Source organism: Balaenoptera musculus, chromosome 16 (assembly GCF_009873245.2).
Source record: "Balaenoptera musculus isolate JJ_BM4_2016_0621 chromosome 16, mBalMus1.pri.v3, whole genome shotgun sequence".
In the NCBI taxonomy this organism is placed as follows: Eukaryota; Metazoa; Chordata; class Mammalia; order Artiodactyla; family Balaenopteridae; genus Balaenoptera; species Balaenoptera musculus.
In genome coordinates this window covers 47,493,467-47,516,859 of record NC_045800.1, presented here as the reverse complement: position 1 = coordinate 47,516,859, position 23,393 = coordinate 47,493,467, and the positions used below count along the sequence as shown (strand labels likewise).

The window sequence follows — 23,393 nt, the reverse complement described above, 5'->3', positions numbered from 1 at the left end:
GTGTTTTACAAATCACAGGACAACTATATGGCTGTTACGCTTTTAATGGAGGGAGGCACAAAATCCATCAATGCAAAAGAAATGTTTTACACTCATTAGCACAGTGATTGTTAATTTAGGGATACACAATGTGTTAAACCTCAAAAACTACAAAGTTTCCTGCAACCAAAGATAATGGAAAGGCTCCTTAAGTTTTTACCCACCACCTTTAGTTTTTAAAGTTCTAAATGGTATCGGGGAACTAAAAAATAATAGGCTCGTTTCAGCTGTGGTTCAAGAATTCTAATGAAGTTGTATGGCAATGACACTGGGAATGTGAAGTTTCCCCAAAAGGGCTTTCTAGATGACCATATCACAAACTTTAAAAGTATTTCCAATAACATATAGGCAACTTGAGTGGCTTAATAGTGTAAAAGCCTGGAAAGCAGCTAAGATGTCTCATCTTACAGAATTTTAAAACATGGTATAAATACCATTTCTCTTCTACAGAGAAACTTTTTAAAGCATGGACATAACTTTAAGGATGCTAAGGGAAACATCAATACTTTTCATAAAGCTTCAATAAACACCCCAAGGCACAGTGTTCAAAACGGCCTATTCACTAAAATGTCACTGCATTATAAGGTATAGGTATGCTATGCTTGCAGTGAGAGGACATTTAATTTATGCCTAGTTAAAAGCACCAGGTGTCCAGTTCAGCTTCCATTTACACAGGATGCACCAGTAACATTTAGGATAGTGAATAGTTCAAGTACTACATTTCCAACATGTCTTGCCTTTTGCTTTTTGATTAGTCAGCACTGGGGCTCTTCTGCCTGTAGTTCTTCAGAATATTTTGAAAGAGGCTAGGATTACCCTGAATATAGTCTTCAAGCAACATGGAGCCCTTCTGAAAGAGCTGTCTAGATACTTCAATAATAACGTTTAGAGAAGGGAATAAAGATAAAACTTGAAATAGTTGAGTTTGTTTCAAAAAAAGAAAAATAATGTAGAATCTGGCATGTAAGCTAAAATGTTTTGTAATTAATGTCAAAAATTGCCAAAATTGTTAATACATGTTTTGGTAAGAAAAAACCACTATATTGGCAAGGTTAATTATTTGTGTGAAATAATATTGTACATTAATTAAACAGAAGAATTCACCGTTAATGGAAGAAAACCCACAACAAGGGAAGCATCCAAAGAAGGGCAATCAAAAGGTTAGGTAAGTTTACTAGTTTTAGAATACATCAACACACCTTGATTATAAAACTATTTCATTTTTAAAACTACAGTGCTTTAATGTACTTCTAATAACAACCCAAACTAAGGAGCCGTGGAGGCTTATGAAAAAGACCCACCCACTACGATGCTGTGTTTCTAGGGTAGGGGTGAATTAATACTTCTGTAAGAAGGAACTGAATCACCTCAACATCAACAAACAGCCTTTTTCTTTTACACAGTAACTCATAATTTGATTTATTATTTCTCTTCACTAGTTCAAAATTAGGCAGAAAAGGAACTACATCAGACCCAGAAACGCAATGATTTGGCAAGCCGCAGTCACTCAGCTCATGGATTTGTGCTAATCTGCAGAAAATTTGCTTGACTCTAGTACTCCATTCCTTCACATCTGTAAAGAAAAGCCCATAGATAAAAAGTCATTTCACTGCAGGATAAAAAGCGAGTTTCTTCCCACCCTGAAGCTCTCATTTCTCAATAAGCTACTAGAATCCACACAGGCTCCAAAAATTCTCCCAACAGCCTACACCATCTTGAAAGGTCACTTTCAAGTATGTCCTAGTTATTTCATGGAGCAAGTTCAAGTGAAATACATGAAATTTTTATGATCTTTTTCCCACCTCACCTAATATAGAAACCATTAATAGGAATACAGTTCAGTGGGCAAAGTATGAATTCATATATAAGGCAAAATATCTTTGAGCAGCTAAAACTAATATTTGCACTAGTGGCATGTACCCACCTGTAGAGGAGTTCGATACAACCATTTTTCTTTATCAACTTTAAGCTGCATACAGGCAAAGAGATCACAAACTGCTGGGAGGCCATAACGGTCTGGGGGAAAGCTGCGTTCCTCCTGTAGGGGCGAATTAAGTAATACTTCCTGCAAGAAGACAAAAGGTGGATTGCTACATGACAACTGGGAGGCGTGAGACCAACAATTCATCTTCAAATAGTGTAGTGTCTATAAAGAATGATGTAAATGTTGGGCATTCTAATAACAATGAGCAAAGGGGACAACTATTTTCTCTACCCCTAATCTTTTCCATAAGTAGCAATAAAATAGGCCAGATGGGGATTTGGGGCCTAGAAAATGCACAGAAATTTCAGTCTGAATAATCATAAATCCTCCACTCTGTTGCTAACATGGCACCAAAATTAATACTTAAGCCATATTTAACAGTTAAGATATTTAAGGATCTGGCCCATTTGCAAGGTTTGGGATTAAGAAAGTAAAAATGTATTAAATATACTTCAAAAGGTGCTATTTTAATGTGTTGTGCTCACCTTGGCCTTTCGAAGTAGCCATTTGTCTTCTCCTGAGGATAACTGGCTAAGATTTCCTGTCTTCTTTCCTGGCAAGACCCAGTCAGCTGTGTTAAAGGGACACCAGGAAGTGGCCAAGTGGCTTGTAAGCTTTGGTATGCCAGCTCTGTCCTCTCTAAGAGGCACTTCCTTGGGACATCCTTCTTTGCATGAGGGGGTAATGAGCCACTCTGACAAGGGACTGTTCCTTATGACACGGAAGGAATCAGCAATTCTAGAAGAGGCCATTGCCTTCGGTGCCTTGGCTTGTTCTGTTGCCTCTCTTCTGGATGGACAGAGCCACATATTCAGGGAATCTTTATGTTTCTCAGGTTCAGGTTTTGGTTCCACAGGCATACCATTTTTATCCTTTCCTTCTTTCTTCAGAAGCCATTTACACAGAGCTTCCTTCTCACAATTTTCATCACACACGCACTCTGCAAAGCTTGTACAGGGCTCATTGGCTTTGCAGACCTCCTCTACTTTATATGGGTCTTGATGATTCTGGACAAGCCAATCCTCAGTAATCACGCTGGGAGTGGACAAGGGTTTCTTGGCCTCCAAGTGGTCATTCAGGCACTTCAGATTGCCCAGGTTCTCAATCTCCACACCTTTAGGCTGGTTACCCTGACAATTGGTACAGGAATCAGGCTTGATGAGCCAATCATTCACACTATAGGACTCCTGGAACACCTGGAACAAGAGCTTAAACTTCTCACTGGTTTCACAGCTGCCATTCCCAGCCTTCTCAAGCTTATGGGATTCCTGGGGAGTCACCAGCCAATCGGAAAGCTCCATCTCATCTTGATCAAGAAGCTCTAGATCTCCAACCTTTTCAATTTCAATGGAGTAAGAACTGGTAGTAGAATAGCTGTTACACTTTTGGTAACTTGGTTTTTCAGAAACTTGTTTCTGACTCTTGTGGAGCCAATTTTCCAAGCCCTTTAGGTTGCCCCAGACATTACTGAAGAAATTGCAGGCTCTGGCAGAAGTCTACATAAGAAGTACACAATATTAGTTTGCCAGAATATTATGACTGCTTTGGGATTCAATGATAAGACTTCTACTTATATTTACCACACTGCCCAATGTTTCTAAATTTAAGTATATACATAGCCAAAAGGTATGGGATTTCTCTATTAAGATATTAAAATATATGGTTACATTAAAATTTAATTTTCTGCAGTTTTAAAATAAACAAGGCAAACTAGGAGAAAGCATTTGTAGCAGTTTATAGAAAAGAGACTAGTACTTCTATATAATGTGACTTTATGAATAAAGAAGACAAAAATGAGCCATGGATATGATGAGACAAGTCATCAAAGAAGGCTAATAACCATGAAAAATACTCAACCTCCTTAGTAATCTAAGAAACTCAAAACAAAAGTTTTTACTGTTACTTTGTGTCAAATTCAGAGAAATAAAGTTGTAAACGACTACCACTATTAGAGAAGTTTCAGGGAAGCAGGTCTCTTCAATACTCTGCTGGTGGGAATATAAACTGGTATCAACTTCCTGGAAAGCCAAATTGGCAATCTGTATCAAGAGTCTTAAAGGGTCTGCAGAACTATAATCTAGGAATGCCATTTCTAAGAATTTATTCCTAAAGAACTAATCAAGAATGTACGCCAATAATCAGTTCCTGGACATGCAGAGGAAATGTATTTATATTCAGAAAAACTCAAGTTTAGAGCCAATCAATGAAATATTATATACTGTGAAGGATTTTATGGAAGAAACTAAATGACAGAGAAATATATTCATGCTCTATTAGTAAAAAAATCTGCTAGCCAAAACAAAAGTTACAGAATGATTTTTTTTTTAAAGTATATGTATGCATAAACAAAAATGTTACAGTGGTTGTTTCTGCATGTGGGATTATGGGCTTCTATTTCTTTATACAGTTTTTTCCCTAAGCTTTTTATCTACAGTGTAGAGGTGTCACTATTGTAATAAAAAGTTATTAAAAGATACATGTTTCCCAGACTAGAACTAAAAACCAAACAAAGACGTACACTATCAGTTAATAACTAGCCCCATCTATTACTTCATCTATCTCAGAAACAATAAAGGCAGCAACACACCTGACTATTCTCCAAGGTCTGCTTTTGGTTGAGCCAGTCCTGCAGATTGGTACTGGGTATGTAAGGAGCCTGGCGACCGCTGGCAGGTTTGCTTCCAAGGAGCCATTCGCTGAGAGGGACAGATGTGGTGCTGGATGCTGACTTCTGCTAATCACATAATACTTTGCTGCTTAACAAGGCAATGTCAAATGCAGTAGAAAGTTTGCCAGAAAAGCAGGAGACCCAAGTTCTCTAATCTTGGCTTGATGCTGACCCTGCACAAGTCAAATGACTTCCCTAAGCCTCCATTTTCACAATTACAAAACAAGGAGTATAGGTGATCTCCAGGGTTCTTCTCAACTCAAAACTTCTAGGATCCTATATTCACATTGCCTTTAGAAGTAAATCACCTCTATGGATGATAAAGAGAAGGATCCCTAAGAGAGAACCAACCCAATCAGAGAGCTATTGATAATTCTTATGAACTAACTGGTAACAATTACTTTCTTACTCAACACCTCTAAAACCTCTAAATTTCTGACATTCAGTCTCAAGGGAAGCATTTAATTGCATAAACTAATTTATTACCACTGGTGCCTTTTTACAAATAAATGGTAGCCAAAAAAAAAAAAAGTGATATAATCAAAACCCAAAAGAAATATAAGCCAAGTAATAGCTCAGTTACAAGAAACAAAATGACATTTTACCTGCTCTGGCAATGCGATATAGCCTCTTTTCTCCAGGAAGGGCCCAATGTTTGATGAACTAGCATGAGCCATCAGGTGCTCAGGAATTTGCTATAAGAGCAAATTAATCATGTTTACTAATGTTATGCTTTCATACCAAAAAAGTGAAATTGTAATCCCTAAATTTCAAAAGTTTAAGCAAAGTGTTACATTTCACTAGAATAAATATTTTTTACACTAAATTCACTGACCTATGAAGTAGTTATAAAATCTGAGAGTTCCCTATCTATTGTACTACATAACTATCTTCATGTAAGAAACCTTCACCAGAATTGGTAGTATTACTACTTCTAACAAGACCCAAATGAGACCATATTTGACTCTATATTAAAGATCATTCAAGCCATAAATTTCATAAGAAAAAAGTCAAAGGTATTTAAAGAGATACAAGATGAATTCTAGAGATGATCAATGAGTCAATACCACATTCCAAGCACTACCAGCCTAATGCTCTATAAATTTAATCAGAAAATGAAATTTCTGAAGCTTATCAAATTCTCAAGAAAGCCACTATTCACAGTGAAAATGTGTTATTTTTAAGACCACCTGTGAGGCCACAGACCTGAGAAGCTCACTATGAACCTTCTGAGATGAACACTACTCACAATGGTCTTAAGAGACCCAAATGTGGTGATTGCCTGGCGCAGGGCAGTTATATCGGCTTCAAAGAGTAGGACAGTCGAATCTTCAGGTTTGAGGGTCAAACTGCCCAGTCTGGAGAAAAAAAATAAAACCTGGCTATTTTAAAGAAACATCTATTTCAAATTCATCCAAAATAAAAACCAAATTGTGAGTTATTTGAAATGATTGTACTTTTCGAAGAAACTCAACCAAAGATAGATGACTTAACCATGTACCACCAAGTATGATGTTAAATATACAAAGCAGGATGATCTTATCCAAGGAACAGAGACGTCAAGTTAAATCCAAATCATGCAATGAGTTACAAAGTGACTCTTTTTTAATACACCATAGTCAAAGAGCCAAAGTCAAAACAAGCAAAAAAGGTCTTTACCTCTCCAGGCACACGGAGACTTGATTGGCTAGGTCTTTGTTCTGGGTGCACTCCAGCTGATGAATAAGACAATTGAACTGGCCCAGCAACTATAAGAAAAATGAAACCATCTATCCACAATGATACTAAAAGCACCAAGTGTATCCAAGTTAACAAATAGCAAATAGCACTTGAGATTAAATTTTTATCTGATCTGTGTTAATGCTGCATTACAGAAAAAACAGTCTCTGGAAACCAGAAACCATATTCAAACCAATCACGGCCTTGCAGTCATCTTACCCAGTAGAGCTGTTGGGCCTGCTGCTGAAGCGTCTCCTCTTTAAGCTGATAGATGAGATCTACCTGTTCATACAGCCACACCTCACGGCTTCGAAGGCATTCCAGGTGACGACTTATGCAGCTGTGAATCTGGGCTTTCACCTAGAAAACATATATATGTTAGCTTCACTAGTGCTATAAGCTCAAAGAATGGTGTTTCCCACAGAATGGTGAGGTCCCTAAACTTCTGGCGGTCACAAATCCTTTTGATTATCCAATGACATTTATGGAGTGTCTCCCCAGAAAAATGCATACATTCAAAATTTTGCCTATAATTTCAGCGTTGAGTCCCGAATCCCATCCATGGAACCACCAAAGCCCCATGGACCCAGTTTAACAATCCCAGCCATAAATGCATATCTAAGCTCCAAAATCCTCCTTCAATACTCCTTCTTCTAAGAGGATCAGGTTTATTTTGGGTGTCCTAAAGGAGTCAAGAGAAAATACAAGGATATGTCATGCAATACTGATGCCCCTAAGTTTTCCACATAATTTGAAAATCTATAGTTTTACAAATTCATCAGTGGAAGAAGACAAGAATATTAACTTAATAACTAGCCCTTACCTCTTTTCTCACCCTACAAATGAGCAACACATTTACAGTAGGCCAATTTAGTAAAGAGATGTGCCACTACATGTCAACAGCCAGAAGACCATTAGGGTAGATAGACAGTTTATGTAAAATTATAAACTAAATGTTTCTGGAAGCATAAAGAGTGATTCAAAAGAGAGATAAATATAAAAATTCTAAGGAAGAAAATCATAACAGCTATAAATTATCCAGAAGAATCCATATAAGAAACGATATTTTAAAACACCTTTTTCTGGATAGTAAAGTGGTATTTCAAAGTCATGTAACACTTGGTCTACCCACTCACCAGCACAACGCTATTGGGCCAATAGAAGGAACAGATTTCGTTCTGGCTAGCTCTAACAATTAAGTCATTTATAGAACCATGCCACCACCAAAACCATGCCAATACCAAATTAACAGATGGTAGGGGACATGCTGAAGTGCCATCCTTTATGCATTAAGAACACAACTGACCAGTTCAATGAGCTGAGCTCATTCACTTTGTTACTTTTTAGTGGATGGCAGTGCTTGGCACAGGGACCACACAGAGAAGCAATCAAAAATGCACACTGGACTGAATTCTCTAAGGTGGTGCAGGAGTTTCCAGATTCTTCTAACATCTGCTTTATTTTCCATTTGGAATCAAAGGCACCAACATTTCAGGCAGACAATGCAAGGCATGGGGTAAAACTTTTGGGTTTGGACAAGCCAATCCCTTCGCCATGCTCTAACCAGCCCTGTAATAAGAGTTCAGACAAGGGAAGAGAAAAGCACACGTCACACCTCTCGCAAGTTATCTTTAATTTGCTGTTCAGCCCGGAGAACTCCACCAATAGCAAGCTCCAAGTCCCTCCGCGCATCACAACACCTCAAATGGGGTTCTTTATTACTGGAGCAGCCACTCTGGTCCTGTGAGGTACTCATTCTGCTCCCTGTTCCTTTAAAAGAAAAAAAAAAGAAGAACAATCCAAATTGCACCATAATTACAACCAAAAACCACCCTGCAATCATCCCCCAAATGATTATTCCAACCAGCTCCCAGTTACTAACTACTTAGATTACTTCCGACATAGGACTTGGTACATAGTATACCCTTAATAAATATTACCTCCTCTTCCCCGCCCACCACTACTGTGTTCCTGCCCAAAAATCCTATGCATCTACTTTAGTTACACTTTACATGGGAACAGATATTTCTGAAAAAATACACTAAATTGCCTGAATTGATAGGGCATATAGCCTCCAAAAAGTTAAAAGAACACTAGATTGTAAGTTTCTATTTACATACCTTAAGTCACAGGGGGCATGTGTTCTCGTTTTACAGATTTAGAGCTGAAGACTAAAAGGTCTAGAAGGACCCATGATTACTTTGGAAAGAAGCTGCAAACCAATAACCTAATACACAGAGTTTAGAACATTGTTTAGATCTGGCATTAACCTAAATTTATTGGGAGGATTAAATTTTTTATTCCTCCCCCCCCTTTTTTTTATTTAGGAAGAACTCAGGGATGCCTTCATAGCTAGGAAGCTCTCAGGAATGTAAATCTGACAAAATAATTTCATGGGATTCTGCTATAAGGGAGGTACTTAGAGAAACTGGTGTGGGAAACCACAGAGAGTTTTCTAATAAGCACAGGAGAGAAGAAACAGAAGTGGAAAAATACCACATAACCCAAGATATAATGATATGAGACTGGGACAGAAGACTGTCAGAAAAGCAATGAAGCAAAGCTTGACAAAAACTGCTGGAAGAACAGTCTGATGTCTATCCTGGATAGATCTAGAATCAGAGACGGTTTCTAAATACTTACAAAAAGAAAGCAGTGATCACAGTAGCCCAGCATGGATTCACTAAGCCCTGTGACACCAAAATTATTTCCTTCTTGGGTAGTTTTACTAAACTGGCCAGTCAACGTAATCCTTTAGACACGATATATTTGGACAATAGTAAGACTTGCGACAAGGTTGTATACGATCTCTGTGGACAAAGTGAACATGGGCAAAACAGGCCAACTAAATTGAATCATAAAATTATTTTTTACAAAGTACTCAAAGGATAATGAATTGAAACCAGTCTGTTAAGTATTTAGAGGTATGCCTGTTTTCCCCAATTACTCAACTGTTTTCCCTAATTGCCTGTATGAAAACACAGAAGGCAGACATTAAAGTTGGAGATAACACATGGCTGTGACAAAAATAGATTCCAAACAATCTCTACATAGCTGTTAAATCTTATAAAACAAAAATGTAGATTTTTTTTTTTTTACTTGAACGGGGGAGGGCAAAGTGGAAGAGAATAAATGTAAAAGGATGGAGATTTTTAATTGAAAGCAAGTTCTATATGAGTTAGCAGTGTGCTGGATCTCAGGCGAAAATTACTTACATGCTATTTGACTACATTTACCAAAAGTATAGAGTTTGCCACTAATCTGTTCCATGTTTATTAGACTAATTTTGAAATTTCTTTCTGAATAACAAACTTCAGAAAGAGGCATTTAGAAAAAAAAAGAAAGGGGCCTCAAAACCATGAAAAATTTCTCCAGGAAGGGAGGCTGTTTAGTCTAGATAAGAGAAGTCTCTGGGAGGACAAGATTACTATTCTGGAATACTTGGAGACCTGTCAAATAGAATTAGACCTGTTCAGAATGACCCAAAGGAGTAGAGGAGGATTAATAGGAGACATCTGAGGCAACATATAAAAGAACTTCCTAACAGTCCTGAAGGAAACGACCTTCTCAGAGAAGCCAGCCAGCTTTCGGCTGAACAGCAGTCTACACAGTGCAAATGGCTGACTGCTCATCTGAGACCCAGGGAACTCTGGCCTACACTGCATCTTTAAGCCGAGGTTTAGGGCCAAGTGGCTAGCTAGAAGCTGAAACGGGCCGAACACTATGATTCCCCACCCTCAGAAATAAGACAGCGGGAGGAAGAAGCCCAGTAGGCTTTCTTTTGACCATCTCAGCAGAAAATTCACATTCAGGAACTAGAGTTCCTGAAAGATTCAGGAAATTTTCTAACTTCCCCCTGCTATTTTGTTGCCACAGTCTGTTTCCCCATAATGATCTCTAAAATGGAAGGGCTTCATTAACTGGATTTGACAGGAATCCCCTTGGAGATTTTTTTCCAACCTTTGAAACACCAGCTGCAGCTACTTTGCTACCTTCTTTTTCACACTATAAGCTGCCCTGTTTTAAGCACGCCATTAGTGTGCACTTAGTGCACACTGTAGGAACTTGAACAATACCTGCATAACGAGTGAAATGCTGGCTCATATTCAGAGAGTGGAATGTCACCTCATTACCACAAGTTGTTTCACTTTTCACTTAAGTTACTTATATGCAAAGCATATTTAGCTGTCTTTCAAATGTATTAACCAACTTTCACCTGTGCCAAATTTCCCATTCTTAGGTCCTCACCATGTGTGTGCAATGCCACAATGCCTGGCACAGTGTAAAATTTAAACAATAACATTAAGTCAAAATGTTGCTTCACAATGTCAAAAACCAGTAGTTTTTGACATTGATCACGTGGGAGACAAATTCAAATGCATACAGTGCTGACTTACAGAAGTCTTCTCAAGTCCATCACAAATACTATACAACTGCCTAACAAGAACAGAATATGGCAAGAGTACACAACTTGTATTTTCCCCTTGTCAGCTATGGATAGAAGGTAGGATGAGATTTAAAAGTTACAAAACTGATTTTCCCCACATATTTATCCCTTGTTTTCAGATTAAAATGTGTTATCCTTCAAAACAGTCACCTTGTTAGAGTAGGGGTCTTTAAAGCCATTAAGAAAACCTGTTTCATTCCTTTACGGCCAGCCCCAGGGATGTCTGTCCCTTTGCTGCCCTTGGCGCTGACCCTCCTCCTCCCTGTGGAGCAGTCAAGGGGCAGTCAGCTTCCAAAGCTTAAATCCCAAGAAAGAAGCTGTGCAAAGGTTTGCCTTCTTGTACTGCAGTGAGGAGAGAGCCCTCAGAGCTGAAATCAAGAACTCCACCACATGGGTGAATTCAAACCACAATAAGGTGAAGTCTGAGCTAGCTTTATGAAATGTCACATCCAGAGAGACCTGTATGAGTTATCTAGCTCATATGGTCAATTTCAAAAAAAAAAAAAAAAATTCACCATTCCTTTCAGCTTGGAGAGCCAATGTAGCAAGCATGATGTTTAAGAGATTACTCTGAGGCCTGACAAACCAGAATTCCAGCTCCATCTGCAACCTTCAGACCCATGAGCGAGTTACTTAACTTCTCTGGACCTCAGTTTCCTCTAGAAAAATGTGGACAATGACAGTAGCTACAAAGTGCTGCAATGAAGTTAAAGTGAGACAATATCTCCCTTTAGGCACTTAACCCAGGCCCTGCACACTGCACTTTTTAACGCTTTGGTTGTTTTTGGTTAGCTGAGTTATGGGGACCTAAAGAATCTCCACCTATGGACTATAAAGAAAGCAGCACTGAAGCTAGAAAAGGCTTTGAAGTGAGGAGACCCTGACTTAGAATCATTTAGCCATTAATCAATGCTATGACCTTGGACCATTTGCCCTTTTTGAACCTAATGTCCTAATTAAATAAGTGAGGATAACAATACTTACCTCATAGACTTAGGGGTGAGGATGTGGTACTTGTTTAATAAATATAGCTCCCCATATACTCTCTCACTATAAAACACAGCAAAAGACAAGTTGTTTTTATGGCAAAAACTCAGTAGTCTAAACTCTCTAATATATACCAAATATACACACACTTTTGCCTGTTTTCTAACCTGTAAAAAGACTGGACCGGGGGCTTCCCTGGTGGCGCAGTGGTTGAGAATCTGCCTGCCGATGCAGGGGACACGGGTTCGTGCCCTGGTCTGGGAAGATCCCACATGCCGCGGAGCAAATGGGCCCGTGAGCCACAACTACTGAGCCTGCGCATCTGGAGCCTATGCTCAACAAGAGAGGCCGCGACAGTTGAGAGGCCCGCGCACCACGATGAAGAGCGGCCCCCGCTTGCCGCAACTAGAGAAAGCCCTCGCACAGAAACGAAGACCCAACACAGCCAAAAATAAATAAATAAATTAAAAAAAAAAAAAAGACTGGACCAAATCAGCTCTAATTCTAAAATTCACATCAATGAAAGACTACAAAAAATGTCTTTTTCTCTTCACCTTTATAATCCAAACTACTGCCCTACCACCTTCAACAGAGGATTGCCTTAAATGTGTATTTTTTTTTTGAGACAAGTTAAAAGTTTAAGTGCTTTCTAAAACTTCCCTGCCTCTAGGGTTCCTGTTTTAGGTTTTGGAGGAGGAGAGAGATCGAGGGGGAAACACACACATCCCTCAAACAAAAAAATAAGGCTCCAGGAAAACCTAGAGCTTTCTTCAAAGAAGAGTTCCACAAACTATATATGCCATACTTGCACAATGCTTTGCACGAATCTAGTTATGAAATCCAAAGATCATGGAACCAGAATTGAGCAACTAAACCACAAATGAAGCTAAGTCCTTATCATATGGTTTAACCATAAAATTTCCAAAGAGCCATAACCCTCTTGTGACCGACACAAACCACAATTTAAAGTTGAAAAAACCTTAGCCATCTCTTTAGTAGACTACTCTCATTACACAGATGAAGCCACAAAGCCCCAGAGAGTTTAAATGACCCATCCACAGCCATTACACGCAGATTTGGGTTTAGAACTAGGGTTCCTAGGGTCTAGTCCTGGATTCTCTCCTTCTGACCAGCTTGTTCTTCCTTTAGTGTATTATCACCCATAAATTCTTTTTATTTGCCAACACTAAAGATTAAAATTAACATTGCAATGGGTTACTAACGGAACACCTTCCATTAAGAATCTCAGTCCATTCTCATAGTCCTCAATAAATTATAACAATTTTTCAGAACCATCTTCCTTAGATAATGCTAACAAAAATAAACAGCACATCATGACAGACTCAGAATAATCAAAACACTTCCAAGATGAAGGACAGGAGCAAGAGCCCTGGCTTCTGATCTCACATCTTATCACAACCATTCCACATTCCATTCCTCTGTCTGAATGAAGGCTTATATCATTTCTAACTGCACCTTTCAGGTCTCACTGCTTGTCCCCCCTTCCCAAATGGCCCTCCTCTCCAAAAAAGGTGTCCACTTTTCACTTATTTTCCTAGCATCTAAATCATTGCGAAAAAACCAAGCCCTTAAAAAACAGACCCAAAAGATACTTACTATGTTCTATGAATTACTAAATTCGAAACACTAACTGCCCATTTGGTTATCTTTGATAAGACAACATATATCAGAACATCTGTACAAATTTTCAGGAAAAAAATTATAATAATAGTCCGCATGCAATTTTACCTTGAGACATTTCTTTTTTTTTTTTTTGAGACATTTCTTAACATTTTCTTTCTTCTTACTGTCAGTTTTAAAAAATAAAAGGTTTTTTTATACCACAATTCATTAACTCAAAGGTTATCTATACGTATCTTATCCTAACCCTTTAATTCTTTAATAGTTTCTGAAATTCAAGATCTGATTCTTCGTAATTTAAAAACTATGTAAATAAAGGTTAATTCCTGAAGAAACAAACAAAATAAGGTAATAAATTCACGATAGCACATTTTAAGATCGTTTAATACTTCAGACCTTACTGCGCTCAGATCTACCTTTATACATGTAACTATGAGCAATCAATTCCAGCACTTCAACTTTCCGAAGCAGTAACTGAAAACAGACCACAATATTGGTCATTACCATCTAATGCCAAGTAAAGCGTTTCTAGTTCAAAAGCAACAGTGACTCATGCGACTTTCCAGGTTCCCCAACACTTTCTAGGAGCACAGGCGCCCTAAGAAGCCTGGGTCCCGTCCTCCCTGGAAGCCGCAGCCGCGCGTCCACTCTCCGCTTAAGAGCGGGCACGAGCACCGCTCAGTACGCATGCACACAGCCCCGGCCGCAGGGTCCGTTTCCAGCCCGGCAAGAGGAGCCCACCCCGAGGGCTCCCGCTGCGGCCTTGGGCTGCCAGACGTACCTCCTTGCAGGCCAGGTCCCCGCCGTGCAAGCTGCCCGGCAAGCAGAACGCTGCTTTATCCGCGACCAGGGTGACAAAGGCTCCCTGAACCCTCAGGCCGCGCCCCGCCCGCGCGCCTGCAGCGCCCCACGGGCGAGCGGAAGCGCGCACGTCGACGCCGGGGTGGGGCCGCAGGCACCGCCCACTCGGGCGGCTCGCAAGACCCTCCAGCTGCCAGAGGACCCCCCGCAGCCTCCCGCAAGGCTCCGGCGTGGCCACTTGGCCTCCCGGCTGGACGCCACCATCCCCGCCCGACCGCCCAGGGCGAAGCCAGCTCGCAGAGCCCCGAGGGACGCCAGGGGCTCCTCTCCAGCCTCTCCTCGGCCCACCTGCTCCAGCGCTTAGCCTGTGTCCACCCCGATCCGCGTCCCAAATCTTCAAGACGTCTTTAAGGATTTTGCTGCTAATCACTACAAAGAAATAACAAACGTGGGCCAGTCAGAAGGCTTCCGGAGTTATTATTGGAATGTTCCTGTCCAGTAGCTCCTAACTACCTCTGAGATTACCACTGTCAGCCTGAGGTTCAAGCCCCGGCTTTTGTTTCAGGCTCTTACATCTCACTTCTGTGACATAACTCTACCTATACCCCAGCGTCTGTCTGTCTCTCTCTCAAACACACTCCCACACGGCCTCAGGCCAGTGCTGCATTTAACACTCATGGATGCTTCTCATTCAACAAGTTGACTGAGCACCAACCAGATGCCAAGCTCTATTCTAGGTGCTGGGAATACAATGGTGAAATGAAAGCTCCACCAGGAGAGACAGTAATACAGAGTAGTTAAGAGGATGAACTCTGGAGCTAGACCGTTTCCATACAAAACCTGGCTCTGCTACTTAGATGCGGTGTAACCTTAGGCAAGTCACTTAACCAATCTGTGCCTCAGTTTCCCCATCTGTAAAATGAGGACAATAATAATGGGCCCAACTCAATGAGAATTATATGAATTAATATACAAAAAAATGTTTAAGACCGTACCTGGCACATGGTAAGTACTTCCTGTCTGATGATTATCACGCTCATGGTGCTCTACTTTGATGCCCTTTTCTCCGAAAATAATCCTCAAAGTCTGCATATCCAATCAGGCCAGAGACAGAATTCTATACAGCCTTGTCATTCCCTTCAATTTTTTTAATGTAAAATACTTACTCTCATCTATGCATATGAAGCTATTTTCATAAACAGTAAGAGTAAAGCAAAACCACTTGACAAAAAGCAAAGGCCAGTGGACACTGAAGACTATCACCCTCAGATTAAGCATCCCTCAGATTTCAGATGAACAGAGTTTATGGAAGTGCCTGCTTTATCTGTGTTGCACAGTTTCTGGGATCCCACTTCAGACATTCACTACCAAAAATAATAAGAAAACAACTTATCTCTGAATTCAAAATTTCTTCATTGGAGAACATATTTTGTGAAGATACAAAGAAGACACATACCTCTGAATGATGAAAGTTAAAATTTGATAGCCCTTTGTATTTATACTTTAAGTCAATGGCTAGAAAAAAGGAATTCTCAGTCTGTAAAAATATGACTAATGTCAAGAACTTTCACCTCTCTTTTATATGCCACTACAAAATAGTTACAATGTAAATACAGTAGGAACTTTGTTGACCATCACCTACATAACCAGTGGTCTCTATGCCCTCTCTAAAGGATCCTGGCCAATGCCTCAGCACACTAAATGCTGCAGCTCTTCTTCACTTGAACTTACTTACACAGTTACTGAGAGTCGGTGTTATTCTGTTTATGACAGCTTTAGTTGTTCCTATAATGATGTGACTTACTAAAGAGTATATAAATATAAAAAGACTGGGGAGAGAAAAAATCATAAAAATCTACAAGAATTCTGCATTCAGACTTTGCAGGCACCTCTTTACTCCCTTAAGCTTTGTTATTTGCCCTGGCATATTTACGAAATGTTTAAGTTCTAAAGGGGAAAAAGTCATAAGGCATTTTACCTCTCTTCTGTTTCAAGATTTCTACACCGTCTCACAACAAGAGAACCATCTATTTCCCGGTAGATTAGTAGATCATCTCATCTAAAGAGAGCATAAACTATAACTCTCCAACGGTTCCCCCCCCGCCTACAGGATAAAGTCCAAATTTCTTTAATAAATAAAGTTCTCTGTCTTCTGGCTTCAGCCTGACTCTCCTGCTGTCTCCCCAGAGCAGCGCCCACACCGTGATCTTCCAGACAGCAGTTCCATGCATAGACCAGGCTGCTTTGCCTTGTACAGCTTGGCTCTCCCAGCTCTCTCTGCCAGCAAAGCCAGTTCCTCCCCTTCTCCCCACCTGTCTGCTTTTCTGACTATGCTTAAGTCACCAACACTATTAAGCCTTTCCTGACCAAGCATCCCATTCCTCAATAGTTTTGACCTAGAGAGTTAACTGCTGCCTCCTCTGGGCTCACTGTAACCTGTGTAAGTTTCCAGCATGACACCTATAACACATGTTATCCTTACTGTTACATGTCTGCCTCCTTGGCCTGAGAGGTCCCCAAGAGAAGGGACCACATATTATTTGGCTTTGTACACCCTAGTGCTGAACAGACTGCCTGCTATCAGTATCATGGCATTACCAACCCCCCTTTACATTCTATGTGCTCTATTGAATTGACATAAAGAGAATGGTGTCCCTGGAGTTGTGCAGTGCTGTAGCCCTCAACTCAACAGAGGCTTAATACATGTTTGATAAATGGATGGATGAATAAATATAAATGAAAGCTCAATTTCAGACCAGCCACAATAACTATGGTAGAGTTGTGCTTCAAACATAAGTAATCAACTTGATGTCCCACTAAGGCCTGCATTAATTCAGGAGGGTTTTTCAGAAGTGGAAATGTTTCTACCATAACTATTACTTTTTGTTCTCTTTCAAACAAGACAAAACTAGCAAGGATATTGCTACTGAAACTATAATTCCAGGATAGGCACTGATATAATGTGTCTTTCCTGACACCAAGCCCATCAAAGCCCAGCTATACAGATTCACAAGCACCAGCTGATTTAACTGTATTTACAGTCAACTCTGGATTTTTTTTTCTCTGATTTTGCAGTACCACAGAAATTCCAGCTGACATCACAGAAGTTTGGTAAGCTTTCAGAAGTAGGGCTGTGCCCTATCTTCAACTTGAAACTTCTCGCCATAATATAGCCAAGGTTAGGAAAACATGTTATTTATCTACTATCACAGTAATAATATCATTTTATCCCTGATTTTATATGGTAAACACCTTGCGGTTTTCCCCACAGAAGTAAGCAAGTTATAAAATATTTTCCCTCCTCTAAAGCCTGGGGGACTAGAAAATATGCCAAAATAAAACTCAAAATATACGTGAGATCATGTTCTTATGAAATCTGTAATTGTCCAAGTATTAAGAGACCTAACTTCTTGTCTATGAGCAACTGACAAGCAAAAACCTTTTAACCTATGTTGCCAGTTACTCACTCCTTCACTGAACCAAATTGTTACATTTCTAAAGGACTCAAGGCAATGCTAGATAAGAGGAATATTTAGCAACCAAACATACTGCTTGCCTCAAAAAGAACATCTTGATTCCACTGCATAATTGAGCCAAGCAAAATCAGGGATGACGACTTGGGATAAGAATGGCTAAGAGAGTTAGAATGAGCATTCATGTCACTAGTAAAAAAAAAGCACCCTCAAGATAACTTTTTGTTCACTTGCCAGTGAATCTATTTAATTCAAAGAGTACGGATGACTTGCCAGGATTTGAGGTATGGTAGGCTAGGTGGGAAGTTTACAAATTATGACTGTAATGTTATGATTTAACAAGCAAAGAAGACAAGCTGAGAAGGACTACATGGCAGCTCCTCTAACTGACAAGCATAGATAGAAACACTATTAAAACAATTCACCAGGGCTTCCCTGGTGGCGCAGTGGTTGAGAATCTGTCTGCCACTGCAGGGGACAGAGGTTCGAGCCCCGGTCTGGGAAGATCCCACATGTCGCGGAGTGACTAGGCCCGTGAGCCACAACTACTGAGCCTGCGCGTCTGGAGCCTGTGCTCCGCAACAAGAGAGGCCACGATAGTGAGTGGCCCCCGCTTGCCACAACTAGAGAAAGCCCTTGCACAGAAACGAAGACCCAACACAGCCAAAAATAAAAATTAATTAATTAATTAATTTTTAAAAAAATGAGTAGAGGCTTATTCCTTCAACTCTACCATGCTGTTACCCATTGAACTTAAAAAAAAAAAAAAATTCACCAGAGCAAAAGTCATGAACTTGGCCTCCTTATCAGCCTAGGCCACCTGCATTGTTTACATCTTGTATGTCGCAACAATGTATTTAGACATACCTATATTGGAAACAAAGCCAAAGTGAAAACCCCGAGCAAAATTTTAAGAGGGCCAAAAAGCAGCAGGAAGAATAATAAAACTGCCATGGAAATCTATAGTTCCTTCATGAAAGTGAACATAATCCAGTATATACATATTGGTTGGTCCCTTATCATAATCACTTTAGACTTGCAACCTAACTAGTAAGTATACAGAGACACTGAATTCACTGATTTCAGTAACACTCAGAAGCTGCTCTCTGATCCAGCACCACATTCCACTGTGTATCCTGCATTGTGACAGGTCTTCATTCTCTGAGGCTGGAGCTGCTCCTCCAGCATGCCTCAGGGCCCTTGCATTTATCCTCCAGATATCATGCCCACTCCTCTTCCTTAGTGTCATCTTCCTCACTACCCTATGTAAAATAAGTCTTCCTTCCACACACTCCCCCTTAATATATTTTATTTTAAAATTATCTCCATAGTGTTTATCAGTATCTGACACATAGAAAACATTTATTTTCTGATCCCACTTCAGAAAACACACTAGAAGATACGTTCCACACAGGCAGGGACTTTGTCTTTTTGTTCACTGTTATACAGTAGATGTTCAATAAATATTTGTTGGAAGAATGGATTCAGGGACTTCCCTGGTGGCGCAGTGGTTAAGAATCCGCCTGCCAATGCAGGGGACATGGGTTTGAGCCCTGGTCCGGGAAGATCCCACGTGCCGCGGAGCAACTAAGCCCGTGCGCCACAACTACTGAGCCTGCGCTCTACAGCCCGTGAGCCACAACTACTGAGCCCCTGCGCCACAACTACTGAAGCCCACGCACCTAGAGCCTGTGCTCCACAACAAGAGAAGCCACCGCAATGAGAAGTATGGGCACAGCAACAAAAGAGTAGCCCCAGCCCGCCGCAACTAGAGAAAGCCTACGCGCAGCAACAAAAGACCCAACGTAGCCAAAAATAAATAAATTTATAAAAAAAAAAAGAAAAAGAATGGCTTAAGTATTTAATATATCTATGTGCCAAGACTTTTATTTTTACACATTATCTCATTTAGTCCTCCCAAAACTTTAAGGTACGTACATACTCTCAACACAATTTATTTATTTATTTTAACATCTTTATTGGAGTATAATTGCTTTACAATGGTGTGTTAGTTTCTGCTGTATAACAAAGTGAATCAGCTATACATATACATATATCCCCATATCCCCTCCCTCTTGCACCTCCCTCCCACCCTCCCTATCCCACCCCTCTAGGTGGTCACAAAGCACTGAGCTGATCTCCCTGTGCTATGCAGCTGCTTCCCACTAGCTATCTATTTTTACATTTGGTAGTGTATATATGTCCATGCCACTCTCTCACTTCGCCCCAGCTTCCCCTTCCCCCTCCCCATATCCTCAAGTCCATACCCTACGTCTGCATCTCTATTCCTGTCCTGCCCCTAGGTTCATCAGAACCTTTTTTTTTTTTTTTAGATTCCATATGTATGTGTTAGCATAAGGTATTTATTTGTTTTCCTCTTTCTGACTTACTTCACTCTGTATGACAGACTCTAGGTCCATCCACCTCACTACAAGTAACTCAATATTGTTTCTTTTTATGGCTGAGTAATATTCCATTGTATATATGTGCCACATCTTCTTCATCTGTCAATGGACACCTAGGTTGCTTCCATGTCCTGGCTATTGTAAACAGTGCTGCAATGAACATTGTGGTACATGGCTCTTTTTGAACTATGGTTTTCTCACGGTATATGTCCAGTAGTGGGATTGCTGGGTCATATGGTAGTTCTATTTTTAGTTTTTTAAGGAACCTCCATACTGTTCTCCATAGTGGCTGTATCAATTCACATTCCCACCAACAGTGCAAGAGGCTTCCCTTTTCTCCACACCCTCTCCAGCATTTATTGTTTGTAGATTTCTTGATGATGGCCATTCTGACTGGTGGAAGGTAATACCTCATTGTGGTTTTAATTTGCATTTCTCTAATGATTAGTGATGTAGCAACACAATTTTAAAAACAGAGAAACTAAGGCTTGACAAGGTTAGATATATTGCCTACAGTCACAGGATTCCAAGTAAAAGAACCAAGATTTAATGCCAGATGAGTCTAAGGTCTCCAACCACACAATGTATGTTGAAGGGATCATTTAGGTGTCAAGATTTTACTATCTCTTTTTATTCATTCAACAAATATTTATTGAGTGCCTAAGCTGACACATACTGTGATAGTCCCCAAGGACACAATGGTAAACTTGCCATCTAGAGGAAAATCTGTGCCATTGAGTCACCGAAAACTAAGAAAATAAGAAAACTTTGAAATAGACTGCGATTTAGAAATCCATCAGCAGCAACGACTGCTCTGAATGCCTTCCAGTATGCCAACCCTTACTCTAGGAGGGAAATGATCATAAAACACTAGCCAGGAAGCTAGTGGGGGAGGGATATGTATCAGAATCACCTGTGCAGTTTTATGAAGCCCCTACACAGGCTCCTGAGATTCTGGCACAGCTAAACCGACTGAATCTTAATAAAATGTGGGTGGGGTGGGGAAACCTATGTAACTCTAAAATAAGATACCTCCTCCCTCTTTGAGAATCACATCTTCCTTTCCCTGCATAGCTCACCAGGCTTCTCCACTTTTGAAATACCTCTTTGCCCAAAAGTAATAATATAATTGTAGAAGTTTATTTAAACACAAAATACAGTATCATAAAACTTTAGACCACTAGGTTTTCCCTGGGGACCCAAGGACAATAGAAAAGGAGGAAGGAATATTAAAATGTAAGAAATGTTACCGTGCTAGACTTTACATATACCATCTCACTTACTTAACAAATCTGCAAGCTAGCAAACCGTCAAGGAGCAAACCAAGTAACTTGCCTCAAAGGTACATGTACCACACCCCCCACCTCCACTGCAGCATTTGGGTGGGTCTTCCTCAAAGGCTCTGAGGTTCTTTAAAGTTCAGAAATGTCACATTAGTACCCCTGTGCAGAAATGAGCCAGCTATGATTACCTGCCCCGTTCTCACCCAGGAAGTAACTCAATAGTCCCTACAACCATATTTCCATATTACCAAGTAGGCGGTTCAAACAGTTATGCTATGGTGAACCTTACCCTGATTAGAAAACAACACAAAATGGTATGGTGAAAAAAGCTCTGCCTTTGGGGTCAAACAGACACTAGCACTCCGCCTTCTGCCATTCTTGATCGCATCACCCCTGTTACATCACGTGACACTTAAGACTATTTATATGGTCATTATTGGTCCTGCCACAAGAATTTAGTTCCATGAAAATAAGGGCTGTGCCCATTTTCTTTCATTGCTATATCCTCAACACCCTGAACATATAGGCACTGAATTAAATAACTGTTGGTGGAATGAGTCAATGAACTAGCAAGCCTCGCTTTTCTCATCTGTAAAAAGGAGATAATGGAACTACCTCTCGGGACTGTTGGGAGAACTACAAGCACTTTACGGTAAGTGACGCTGTGTTGGCAGGTAGAGGGCGGAAGAAAACGTTATCTTCTTCGCGTTTCCACCCAACAGGCTAGGAATGTATAAACTCTGGGCCCGTTCGGGAAAACAGGCCCCTCCTTGCTCCAAGTGACCCCGGCGAGAGGGAGCAAAAACTTGGAGCTGTCACAGCCGGGGCCGGGGGACGGGCGGGCAGGCAGCCATTGGTGGTCCCCAGGCCAGAGTGTCTAAGGACGAAGAAGGGAGAACAGGCCGGGCAGGGAGAAAGAGGTGGCCCTCAGTCCGAGAGTCGAGGGCCAGAGAGAGGAAGGCAGGCCCAGGGCGGCGGGCAGGCATGAGGAGGCCGCCCTCGAGGCAAGCGGGTCGAGGGAGAGGCCGGCCTGTAAAGGCAGGCCCAGACAGGCCCATGCCGGTCCGGTACGCGGCCATGGCGCCCCAGACGAACCCGCGGCGTTGAGAGAGGGAGGAGGCACACCCGCCCCGCTGGCCCCTCCAGTTCTTACCACCTCCGAGTGCAGCTCCGGACGTTCTGAGTAGACCTTCGCGGACAGAGGCACTGCCCGACACAAGCCAAGGGCCTAAAGGCAGACTTCTCGCGAGAACACAACCTTCCTCCCACGCCTCATGCCATACGTTTGACAGTCTCGCGAGATCTCAAGTCGAGTCGGCCCAAGGTCCTTGCTTAACCTCCAGAGGGCGAGAGCGCCGGCGCACAAGTTTTTCTGGGCCGCAGATCAGGGTCCTTTCGCCGTTTAGGAATAAATAAGGTTAAATGAAAGAAACGTTTGTCGAAGGCAAGCTCTGTAACGAGGACTATCCTAAGTGATTCTCTCACACCCGATGTCCTCACAAGGCAGATATTATTTAGGCTTAACGTACAGATGCAAAAATAAAAGTCAGAACACACAAAAGGACAAAATATGATTCCATATATATGAGGTACCTACAACAGCCATATTTATAGAGACAGAAAATAGAATGGTGGTTGCCGCAGACTTGGGGAAGGCAAGTTATTGTTTAATGAGTACAGAGTTTCTGTCTGGGAAGATGGGAAGTTCTGGATATGGGTGGTGGTGATGGTCGCACAGCAATGGGAGTATACTAAATGCCGCTCAGTTGTCCACAAAAATGGTTAAAATGATAAATTTTATGTTATGTATACCTTGCCACAATTTTTTAAATTCAGTAAATAAATAAATGTCTGAGCCCAGGTTCCAAATTACACCATCTGACTTCAAAGCATTTTCTTGTTTGCACCATATCACACACCACACAGTTTTCTGCACTCCACATTCC

At 40.9% G+C, this 23,393-nt stretch overlaps 1 protein-coding gene across 7 annotated transcripts; it reads right to left on the bottom strand.

The window, feature by feature from the left end:
• Positions 1-26: 26 nt before the first annotated feature.
• NCOA4 (nuclear receptor coactivator 4) lies at positions 27-22,755 on the bottom strand. 7 transcript variants are annotated; one of them, XM_036827986.1, is made up of 10 exons: positions 22,601-22,755; positions 8,026-8,180; positions 6,630-6,770; positions 6,351-6,439; positions 5,941-6,049; positions 5,297-5,386; positions 4,611-4,757; positions 2,509-3,519; positions 1,964-2,104; positions 27-1,612 (listed from the first exon to the last, which is right to left on the bottom strand). In XM_036827986.1, exons 2-10 carry the CDS (start codon positions 8,164-8,166, stop codon positions 1,607-1,609), a joined length of 1,875 nt encoding a protein of 624 aa, XP_036683881.1. In that variant the 5' UTR covers positions 8,167-8,180; positions 22,601-22,755; the 3' UTR covers positions 27-1,606. The 7 variants fall into 7 exon arrangements, with proteins under 7 accessions (XP_036683881.1, XP_036683886.1, XP_036683884.1 ...); XM_036827991.1 differs by having other exon boundaries at positions 4,611-4,754; XM_036827989.1 differs by having other exon boundaries at positions 22,604-22,696.
• Positions 22,756-23,393: the final 638 nt, after the last annotated feature.

Excerpts from the sequence above, each read along its gene's own strand:
- NCOA4 (XM_036827986.1), bottom strand. The coding sequence starts at position 8,166 with ATGAGTACCTCACAGGACCAGAGTGGCTGCTCCAGTAATAAAGAACCC. Across the intron at positions 6,440-6,629 it reads AGGCCCAACAGCTCTACTGG|TTGCTGGGCCAGTTCAATTG; the intron begins GTAAGATGACTG and ends TTTTTCTTATAG. Across the intron at positions 3,520-4,610 it reads AGACCTTGGAGAATAGTCAG|ACTTCTGCCAGAGCCTGCAA; the intron begins GTGTGTTGCTGC and ends CTTCTTATGTAG.